The sequence below is a fragment of the Phoenix dactylifera genome, chromosome 15 (genome assembly GCF_051530095.1).
Source record: "Phoenix dactylifera cultivar Ajwa chromosome 15, Ajwa_hap1_PhDact_Kaust_v1.1, whole genome shotgun sequence".
NCBI lineage: Eukaryota > Viridiplantae > Streptophyta > Magnoliopsida > Arecales > Arecaceae > Phoenix > Phoenix dactylifera.
The window spans coordinates 23,305,906-23,317,829 of NC_143204.1; the positions used below are offsets into that span (position 1 = coordinate 23,305,906).

The 11,924-nt window shown below is 38.2% G+C and overlaps 1 protein-coding gene across 4 annotated transcripts; it reads left to right on the forward strand.

Moving 5' to 3' along the window:
• Positions 1–4,666: 4,666 nt before the first annotated feature.
• Positions 4,667–6,475, forward strand: LOC103705801 (transcription factor MYB52-like). 4 transcript variants are annotated; one of them, XM_088711786.2, is made up of 4 exons: positions 4,667–4,929; positions 5,048–5,167; positions 5,391–5,810; positions 5,898–6,475. In XM_088711786.2, the coding sequence occupies exons 2-4, from the start codon at positions 5,053–5,055 to the stop codon at positions 6,071–6,073; spliced, it is 711 nt and encodes a 236-aa protein (XP_088567912.2). In that variant the 5' UTR covers positions 4,667–4,929; positions 5,048–5,052; the 3' UTR covers positions 6,074–6,475. The 4 variants fall into 4 exon arrangements, with proteins under 4 accessions (XP_088567912.2, XP_088567911.2, XP_088567913.2 ...); XM_088711785.2 differs by having other exon boundaries at positions 4,667–4,951; positions 5,898–6,474; XM_088711787.2 differs by having other exon boundaries at positions 4,670–4,951; positions 5,394–5,810; positions 5,898–6,474.
• Positions 6,476–11,924: the final 5,449 nt, after the last annotated feature.

The following is an 11,924-nucleotide window of genomic DNA, read 5'->3' on the forward strand; positions in this document are numbered from 1 at the left end:
TTATGCAAACAATTCTTCATATTTGATGTGGATAAGAAAGCCAAATGAGATGTGGTGATTGCTAAAATATACATCATGGTTTGCAACTCGTCAAACAAATGACAAAGGCCAAATTAATTGGATGGTAAGTATACAAATATCACTCATTTTGCAAGATGATATATATATATATATAAAGGTGTTGGATTCCATCAATCTTAGTATAGAATGAATTTGAAAGCATGAATCCCTTTCATCCGAGATATTGACCCCTTTTCTCTGTACCTAATACTGGGGAAAAAAATTGTGAGAACTCAGAAGGAGCAGCATGGGACTTGCTTAATTTTCACATCCTCTTAAGGTGTATAACTTTCATTAATATCTTGAATCAATAGCATTCTTGTACCTGACAATTATTTAGTTATTTCTTTATTTTTGCAGAAAACCTGACTAATTAATAGCAGTTATCACAGATTCATTAGATTGCAGAAATAGGGTATGATTAGTTTTATGGAAGTTTGATTGTAATAAATTACAGGAAGCCCTTTTTGATACGGACAAAATTTATGATCCTGCTTCTTTGGTCTTGTCATTATGGCTGCAAGCTTCTTAATTACAAACAATAGCCCTTTCATAAGGTACACTGTTCCCAAAGGAAATGGTTTGAGAGGCAAAACGTAGGCGAACTAAAGTATGTGGTTAGGTATGGTGGGTATTCTATTGGAATGAACCTCGGAAACATGATCATTTTCAGTGGGTCGGACGTAGGCCTCACAGTATTTATCAGGCTGAAAGTATAGGATAGCTTCTACATCCAGAAATCCCAACCCTAACCCTAATTCCTAGCCCTAACCCTAGAGATTCGCCTCAAACCTATCCCTTTTTTTTTTCGCTTTGGACCTCAAAGGCTCAAACCTATCTTTAGTAGAAAAGCAAAGTGTCTTGGACCGTAGAGGTTGCTCAAGAATGAAAGCTGCCACTTGAAGTCTTGAAATTATGATAATGATTTCTTTCCATGGTAGCTAGGCTGTAATTAATGGACAACCACTATTAATCTCCAAAGCATAAATTCAGGTACTAGCATTCTTTAGACTATGCTTCATGAGGTACAAAATATATACTTGGAAAAATATTTTCTTATCATGTACTAATTATAATTTAGTGTTTAGCATCTCGTCCCATCAAATGTATCATCCCGTTCATGCATGTTGATTGGGAATTGAGAAGCCTATAGGTCCAAATTTGCATGGGCTGCTGAACTTTAGCTTGCTGTCCCAAACAAGGTAGATAGAAACTTTAGGTGCTGTTTTTTTAACTAGAGAACATTAATTTGGTGGTTTATATTTCGACCTCTCCCTTAAGAAAAGATGTTCCTGTGATAAATCATTGTCTATGCATGCCTGAGAGAACTATAACGCATCCTTCCAACAACATAGAGAGATAGTGATAGAGAAGAGCTATTTTCTATTTTACTTTAGCAGTGAAAGAAAAGTAATCCCTTTTTTAGCTCACTTCGTTTTCACGTTTCCATAAAAATACACTAAAGAGAAGATGTATGTTCCAAAGGTTCGAAAACAATGTATGGCGACAGTTACCAGTCTCATGTGCCTCTCTTCTCTTTGAATGCATGAAAGGAAGCTAATTGTGTATTGCTTTGTTTACAAGAATTTATTCAATTATTCCCTACCATGGAGGAGGGTGTTACGTCAATAGTTAAAGTAGACTTCGTACCCTTCAAGAACCTAGAATGCCTCGGGCTTAACAATTAATATTTGAAGTTAACGGATAACGGTACCATAGTTCAGTTCCACTGCTCCCGTATCAGGCTATACTACAATAAAACGGAAATTATTCACCCTCTTAGAAGACAAAACCACCACCATCCCATCGCCGTCTTGGTGGGAATGCCACAATCTAGCTTTGTAGTTTAGGACCTTTGTAGGTGCCTGGCTGCTGATCTAAATACTATCGGCCTTATTATTTTTGAAACTACTTTTGAACTTTTAAGAACTCTCTCTCTCTCTCTCTCTCTCTCTCTCTCTCTCTCTCTCTCTATCTATCTATCTATCTATCTATACACACACACACATACATACATTATATACATGTATATGGTCTTTTGAGATAAAAAAATCATCTTCCAGATATGTATACTATGATGACTCGTATGGGCCTGTGTTTAGTCCTACATTGATTATTTGTTGGATAAATTTTGGGTACTTATACAGGATTAAGGAATCAAAATAATATCTTCTAACCAATCTTTTTGAGTGAGATTCTGAGTTGTGACAAATAGCATCAGAGCGGACCCGATCCATAACTTATGTGGACTAAAAGACACTGCAGTACGAATCTAAATAATACCTTCCGGCTAGCCTTTTTGGATGAAATCTTAGATTGTGACATATACGGTCTGCATTTGCAGCACATACCTCAAAGCAATTTTATATGGCATTCACAATGTTTCCTAATATGTAGTCTCTAGCTTAATTAACTTGCATGCCCAAACCATCTTTCATTACATTTGAAATGATTTAGTGGTACACTTGTCACGCTGGTTGTAGATTCTTCGTGTGTATGTGTTGGAGCATCTGGATCTTTACCTCTAGACTAGTTAAATTAGACCAAAGCAGCTTACATAGCTTTCTCAAATTTCCTACATTGGCAATATTCCTAACCGTAACTTTTTTCTTTTTTGAGAAAGTATTCCTAATCTTAATATAACTAACATACTAGCATAGAAATCTTTGGTACTATGTGCTGCGATATTTATTGTGATCCTACGACCTATTGTAAATCACTTGAATATTTAGTTAGATTTAGTCATGGCAGATGGATGTAGAGAGGATTCGATCACAGCTAACCATGAAACTCTAGGTCTCTTGAAGGCCTTGACAATAAATTAAGAAACATGGGCGTGTTTTTTTTTTTTTTTTTCCCTTGCATGCATTTATGAAATGGCCATTCATGTAATAAAAACACAAGTATGGGGTGTTTTGTCAAACATGTACCCATGACAGCAACAACTCACTCTATGCTCGACCCTCGACCACATATTGGCTCCAAGTTTGCACGTGCCATCTGATTATACCATTATTATCTAGCTTAAATATAACGATCTAAATGTAGGAAAGGAAAACACGTACGAGCCCTCCCGGGTCATCTGATCACTTTAATTTGTTGATAACTGATAGACTACTATAAAATAACTTACATATATAGAGGCCACCATTTGTGTATCAGGGTTACATGCGGTGACTTGAATATATATATATATATATATATATATATATATATATTTATATATATATATATATATATATATATATATATATTGCTGGAAACTGGATCCGGAGATGACCGGTCCGCTGGGAAGGAGGACCTCCGGCAAGAACTGGCGGGCGGCGATCCGTCAACGGGCGTCGTCCTCCGCAAGTGGCCTGCAAAAAGCCGGTGGCCGGGGTTTCTGGCGCCGGCCCTCTGATGGCTAAGTCAGAGGGGGCAAGTGTATTCAAAAGTGGGAGGGGAGAAAAAATATCACCCAGACTTCAGGGTCCAATCCCCCTTTTTATAGGGAGATATAGGATTACCTGTGATATGACGGGGCGAAATTACCGTATGGTTGAGCATGTCGTCAGAATTAATGCACGATCGTATGTATTAATGGCTTGCCGTGTGAGATCAGGTCGGAGCCAGGGAGCTGTCATGACGGATCGGACGTAGCCGAGCTAAGTTGCCGTGAAGAGCTTGAGGCCCATAGATAACAGGAGTCGCGTGCATTAATTGTTGAGTGAGCTGAGGGTCTGCAGAGACCATGTGCATTAATTGTTGAGTGAGCCGAGGGTCTGCAGGGACCATGCTCATTAATGGTTGAGTAAGCCAGAAGTCATGCGCGTTAATTGTTAGCGGCGGTGACAGGGTATGGCCTCTGGTTAAGCTTCAGAAGGATGTGACCGTGGTGAGTGGGCGGCGAGGTCGGGCTTCCGAGGTCGGCGAACTCCGAGGTCGTGCGCCTGGTCGGGCGTCAGGCCGGGCGTCCGAGGTAGGGTGCTTAGACCGTAGTTGCATGTCAGGTTGGGCGCCTTCAGTTCGGCCGCCCTCAGGTCAGACACTTAGAGGTCGGACGTTCTCAGGTCGGGCGCTGGCAGCCGGTTTACGGGCCTTGGGGCTGTTTATTTTCCCCCAACAATATATATATGTATTTGTGTGTGAGAGAGAGAGAAATAGAGAGAGATGGAGGGATGGGAACTATACTCTTCGTGTAAAAGTAGATTCGTCTTCCTTCCAACCCATCTATCATTTGATCATCTATTGTTTATGCAGGTGGATGCATGATTGAGGTTGGAGTGCTTTCAGATTTGTGCAATCGATGATCTAATGGTGCAAGAGCATGAACGTGAAGGTGAAACCTTCTTTCGCCCTAACGATACAACCTCGTTCCAAAGAGTGAGATTTTTTTTTTTTTGCGCATGCGGAGAAAAGAGGTAGGTTGGTTTTGGGCAGCTGTAGGTTGGAAACATTGATGAGGTCGAAAGCGGATCGGTGTCCACCCCACCAAGCAGCCCTATCCCACCTCTCTCTCTCTCTCTCTCTCTCTCTCTCTCTCTCGCCCCCACCTATATATAATAAGCATACTGTTCGTCAGCCCTCTCTCCCCCACCTATACATAATAAAAATACTGCTTTTCAGCCCACACGTACCATCAGTGCCTGGTGTGACAATCTCCTAACTCTCTGTCTTCTCTCAGACTAACCAGAAAAGCTCTTTCTTTATATACCTCCTCTCAAATCTTCACACCATTTTATGCCCTTGTCTTCTTCCTCTCAAAATATATTCCCCCCAACCATATCTATGCCATCCATATCTTCTCCACCGATAGAGATTCTTAAGGGCAGCTAACAAAAAGAACTCCCACCACCTGGTGCAATAAACTTCGCCTTTAGCTTCTTGGTCTCTCTTGGCCCTTCTCACGGTTGGAGAAAATCTATCAAAACTAAAGAAGGAGAAGCTTTATCAATAGATATATTGAAGTGTTTTCTTTATCTTTCCCCTTCTTTGTATTCTTCAGATAAGATGTGCAGCAGAGGCCATTGGAGGCCAGCGGAGGATGAGAAGCTCAAGGAATTGGTCGGCCAATATGGCCCTCATAACTGGAATGCAATCGCTAAGAAGCTTCAAGGGAGATCAGGTTCAATTTAGTTCATCTGTGACTATTTCTTCTTTTTCTTTTTTCCTTTTCTTGGCAGAGAGAACTGCTTTTTCTAGCATATTTTCCTTCTAATGTTTCTTCTTTTGAAAAAAAAAAGAAAAGAACGTATTGTGTAAACTTGAAGATTTGTTTTTCTTTTGCATATGTTCAAAGTTTTGAGTTCGCTTGTGAAAGTTAGTAACATGTTAAACAAAATCTAAAGCAGGCAAGAGTTGCAGGCTGAGATGGCTCAATCAGTTGGACCCAAGGATCAATCGCAGCCCCTTCACCCCAGAGGAAGAAGAACGGCTCCTTGCTTCTCACAGAATTCTTGGGAACCGATGGGCCATCATCGCAAGGCTCTTCCCAGGTCGTACTGACAACGCGGTCAAGAATCATTGGCATGTGATCATGGCACGAAGGTGTAGAGAGAGGTCGAGACTTTACTCCAAGAGAGCTTATCGCACTGCAGTCAAAGATGAGAAATCCAAACAGAATAAAGAGAGGAAATCCGAGTCTAGAAATATTGTTATATTGGTGGAGAAACATTGTAGAGGGTACAGTAGCTCCATAGCTACTAACCATCAGAAGCACAAAGAGTTTTATTCTGAGATCCATGGTTATTATCCCAGCATGGTTGCAGGTAACTGAATTTGTAAAATTTAGTTTTATTGCATGGTGAATTCATTACAACATAGTTCTCACTGTGTTGGTATGCTAATCATTGCAGATGGAGATAGACATGGAGAGAACTCAATTGAGTTTTATGATTTTCTCCAAGTAAACACTGACTCTAATGATACTAGGTGTTGCTCGAGCATAGTGGAACAGGAGGAGACCAAGGAGAATTGCAGCGAGGCTGTTGTTCCTTTCATAGATTTCTTGGCAGTTGGAAGTTCCTCTTAACGATGGGTATTAGCAAAGACAAGCAGACACATTTGATAGCTATCATTTTAGTGCACATAAACCCTAACATCGTAGATCTTACTATAAATCTGTAAATGATGCACAATATAGCAGAACTTAGCTATATAAATTGCATCAGTTGTGTGTGAAAAAAAATTCCACTGCCTTATACTTGGTCTTCTTGACAAATGGTGATAGGTTGCCAATCAATTTGACCATGTACGTATGTGCAAATAAGGATTCGTGAAAGTATGTTCATGCTTGGAGTATATCTTAAACAAAGAGTATTTCCAAATGTACATTTGCATCGAAGTTCAAGTCTTCTGAAATGGACTGACAGCTTATATCTCTTAGTACTTGCAATAAAACGCAGTTGAACTCCAATTTCTCTTCTTCCTTGTAATAACCTAAGAAGATATATATATATATATATATATATATATATATATATATATATATATATGGACATGTACATATATGTATGCATGTATATGTAATTTATGTGCAAGAATCCTATTTGTGCTATTTTCCTCACAACATTAGTCATGGTCGGCACCCTTTTTTTGGGTAGTGATTGTGCAACTGCTTGTTCGAATGTGGTTAGTGGTTACTTAGTGCGCAGACAATTATGCTATGTCCAAATTGGTCACCATCTTCTATAGTTATTGGCACCTGTTTTTTATTGTGGAGATTCTTGATAAGTCTCATGTTAATTAAGTCTCACATCAAAAGAATTTTTTTCACTATTGACCTTATTGTCATGTAGGCTAATGACTAGTACTCTATTGGATGGTAAGCACAATATAAAAGATCATATTCTGAGTGGTAGTTGGTAGTTTGCAGCAATCCTTCGAGCAAGTGGAATGATCCTTGTGTCTTGTAAAGCCTTAAGCTTTATCGAGCATTACGGTCACATATCATCTTAGACTTTCAACAAATTAGTAGTAAGGAAGCAATGATGTCATGATATGACATCTAACAACCTTGGACAGCTATCTCCATACTAATAGCAAAGCCACCATTTGGAATATTCCCACTTACTTGTCTCTTAGAGATGATGGGCACATTTTGACATGGGCTTCCATGGATTATTCTCGGCCAAAGTTGCATCTTATTTAAATTCTATCGTTCATTCATTTAGTAACAATCATGAGTTCCCTAGTGAGAGTGACAATATTGGACAGTCATTAGCAACTCAATATGCAATTTTCTGAGGTATGATGTATTTATCCATGTCTTCGTAGATGCATAATTTTTTCGATAAATAGCATCCAATCTCTCCTGTTGAAGTGCTTTGCCAAGATTTTGCTTTCACTTTGTAAGAACTTCTTCCATAATTACAATTTTCTTTTATCTTTTGAGGTATCAAATGTATGAAATCCTCTTAAATGCTCATGCTTTCGTGGTTACTCTCAAGAAATCTAATCATTAGTTGCTGCATACATTGGCAAGAGAGGATTATTCAAGACTTACCACAATGGGCATCCATGAAGAAGCTAAGGGTGCCATGCAACTAGCCAGGTTGGTAACCTCTCTTGTGTTGATGAAAGAAATATAGGATTCATCTTTTCACATACACACACAAAGAGAGAACTAGGTTTGATCACTCTAATATTTGGCTAGGTTTCCGCCCATTCTAGTGAATGAAGAAGCTTCTGTAAAGGTTGCTAATAATTTGGTGGATTCGTATCCTAGAAAGTTTAATGAGGAGCTATATAGAAGTCAGTTGATTCTTGATGGCATGAAACAAATGATTGTCCCAAACCAATTTGTAAAAGTCCATGAGTCTGATAGAGAAATAAATACTTTGAGGTTTGTGTAGGTTTTGTTTATTTCTTAATAATAAAAAGAAATACTTATCATCTATTGATGATTTGTCCAGTGAAATAGGTTTTAACCATCTTGGTCTTGTGGTGTAAACTTTAAGATGGGTACTATGGGAGGATATTGATGGCAAATTTATTATGTGAAATCCACTTAGTAAAGTCGATTTGATGCGGGCCGGACTCCACCTCTCACAATCACAAAACCTTGGGGCGATCTCTAGAGCACTCTTAATCCAACTAAAAAAAATAACAAGGTGATATATAATTCATATATATTCAAAGGACTTAACATTCTGTCTCAGATACTTTCCAGTGCACAATAGTCCGAAACATGACTTCATCCTGGTTGACACAAGATTTGATGCTCAAAATACTTTCATGACATTCCCATTGTGTAAGCTTTCCAACATCATTTAATCGCCTCAATTGGAGCTCAAGTGAAAAGTTATAGTTGAATTACTAAAGTGGTGTTAGTGCAATCTAGGCTAGAAATTTGATGGCAGATTTTATGGTGTGAGAAAGTACACCATCTGATGATAGCTAGTGTGCTATCAGATTGTTATGATGACAGAAACTTTCCATCAAATTATTTTTCATCCAAAATTCTCCTAAGTCTAAGTATTTATTTTTAGATTTCTTAGTTTGCAAGTTATTTGATCCTAGTTAAACTCTATATGGACAACCACTCATCCCTATCAATGTAAGAAGCTTTAGAGTCTATAAATACTCTCCTATATACTCAATTTTTCCACATAAATAAAATCTTGCTTATCTAAATGACGTTAACTTGTGTCTACTCTAAATTCTTTTTGGGTGGTGGATTTTATGTCATCCCTAGTGGATCTTAGAGCAAACACCGATGGATTTGGGGATCATCGGCAGCAATTATGGTCATCTAGTGGATTATGGTCATCTTTGATGAAGCTTGGTGGATTCTAGTAATAGTGAAGACCTTCGAAAGCAAGGCAAGCGACTAGTTACCTTAGGTAGCCTATAGTTTTGCCTAGTTATCCCTCTACCTTTAGTTTTAAAAATCAAAATCTACAAAACCGACACTGATAACTGTACTGATACATTACCAGTTCAGTATAGTACAATTGATGTAGTACAATATGCATCCTATATTGACATAAGTTCTTAATAATTTTTCTCACTTTCAGCCATGGTATCACCCAAAATTAGATAGCACAACATAGTTTTGCTTGGTTTAGACTATTACAAATCAGTTCAGTATATAAACTGAACTGAATCTCAATATCATAATGATACCTCATTGGTATGATTCTACATGAAATGGTCTTCTACTGACTTTATACAAACATTTTAACTTACCTTGGGGGTGGAAAGGAGAGTTGAAGATCTTTACTCGTCAATGAAAACTAAGGATAAATTGTGCCATTCATATTCGCATTTCTCCAAGCTATTGGTACTCCACTGTTTTATTCAAAAAACAAGTATCAGACAATAAGGTATCATGAAGTTTACAACTCAGGGGCCAAATTAGACTTTATTTTGTACTTTTTAAGTAGTTTTCTCATTAAATGCTGCACATATCGAGAATGTAATTCAATTGCAGGCTTTACAAGGAATTAGGGACCACAAGATTTCGGAGTAATTACAATTTTAGTTAGGAACTAGCAGAGAGTATAACGTCCTAAATGTTCAGCAACCCAACCTCTCCCCCATCCCTTCGTCCTCCTCTTCTTCTACCTTTCCTTCTCCTTCGTGTTCTTTCACTTAGAATTAATTCATGGCAACCGCTGCTCTCGAATTCATCCTCTCTCCTTATCCGTCATGGCCCATCTCATGGTGATACTAATGCGCAAGCCACAAGCTGCTTAAAAGGCCGGCGAGGAGCTCACAGGAGCATCGCCACACATTTTTTTCCTTCCTTCTTTTTACTCTCTCACTAAGGAAAAAGCTATCTTTTTTCTTCCTTTCTGAAAGACAAAAAAAAAATTAATTCAATGAGCTTTCAATTATATGTCGGCTGCCTATCTTAATATCCTAGAATTCTTTGGTGACATAGATATAGATTTTATCTTCCCCTGTTAGTTTATTACTGAATGCCTGATCTTGCATTAGCACCGAAGGAATCGATCCACATATAAATTTGTGACACGAAGCAGGTGAATAGTTCTTTCTCTGTATTTTTGGTAGAATATCGAAGCTCGTGATCTCAAAAAATGTCAAACTCTCATGTGAGCCAAAAAAAAATCTCGTTAACAGGATATTCTTTTTTTCTTTTATGTCATTGTCCGTGAGATTTCTGAGTGCATGAAATCACGGGCTACTGGTCATGGACGGATGGTTGGCTCCTCACTCGAAGAAGTACATGGAAAAGTGGATTCCACAGCATGGTCCCCTCCCTTGGCCCTCCTTCTCTCTCTTTCTTCTCTGTTTTTTTTTTTGGTACAGTGGGGGGTGGGGGCCATAAGCCCCAAAGGAAAGAAGAAACATAAGAAAACGTTGAAGCGAGTAAATTGAGAGAGCGTAGAAGAAGACCGAAAGTGATCCCTTGGCCCTCCTTTGGTTGTTCCTGGAAGCATCACTTTATAGCAAGAACACCATAATATTGAATGAGAACTTTTACACTCCACACAGGCAGCAATAGTGCTCGTGGACAGATGCAAGGCTTCTACCAATTAGTTAAGAACAATAGACTTCATGTTACCAGGAATGTGATGCCAGTTTTAATTTCTTTTTTTCTTGAGGAAAAGTCCTACTATTAGCTTTTCCTGATCACTTACAGCAGCAGGTTTCCATCCATCACAAATTTGAAATTGAATGACTTGTGGCACATATATATTGAACGCATGGTGGTTTACTTTAGGTTTGAGTTACCCGTGATCTTAATATTTTAGGAAGCAAACACAAAATAAAAACTAGAACTAAACAACTCTTTGGGAAGACACAGAAAAATATGGGTCAATCCTTGAAGGCTAGAAGAGATGATAAACAAAGAAATGAGCTAAATAAATAGGAAGAGGAAGGGGATTGGAGTAACTCGAACACTGAAATCCACTTCCTCGTTTAGTTAGAAACTTGATACAAGCAGAGAGGCCACCTGCCAAGAGATTGAGATATGTGGGAACTAAAGAAAAGGTAGCTGGAATCGGATTTCGTATGAAATATATGTTGAGAAGTGTGTATAGCAATCATATAGCATTATTACTTCGATCTGGACTAAATTGATTAAAATTTGTTATTGAATACATAGACATACTATTTGATGAATATTTTACATATTCATCAATTAGATACAATTTGCTTCATCTCTTTTGTTATTTCAAAAGGTTGGTCCATGTCTATGGTTGCTGCAACATATGTAGTGACTGCTCTAGGTTGGATTCCATCTACTGTGCAACATATGCACAATATATTTTGTGCTTCCCACATGTAAAACGTGTGTGAGATTTCCATATTTTCTATATATTGGTCAAAATACTGGATACACCAACTTTCCACCATAACATAAATCCATATATTAATGTCTGCCCCATTTGGTTTGAAACCTAGCGGCCGACATTGTGGATACAAGCATCCCATGACAAAAGTACGTGCGAGACTCATAGGAGCGTATATTTAGTCCTACATCTGTTATTCGCTAGTAGATCTTGTATACTTATATATAATCAAGAAATTCAAATAATACTTTCCGGTTAGCTATTTTTGGTAAAATTCTAAATTATTAAAAATTGTATCTAAACAGACTCGACCTATAACCTATGTGGAGTAAGAGATACTGCAACACGGATTTATTGGGACTGATCACGGACTAATCATAATACTAGTGATTAAATTTGAATGAATTTGAACTTCTAGCATTATGCTTCTAATGTCTTATGTTTTTAACAAACTCTAGTTTTTAGAAGCAAATTGGGTCCATGCTCATCGAACCAAGAGTAGCATAAAAACCTGCACTTCTGATGGATCTTGATGCAGGATCCTGGATCCATGGAAGCATCAAACGGTCGGAAGAAATCCTCAAAACAAACATATTTACATCCGTAATTTAATATTGC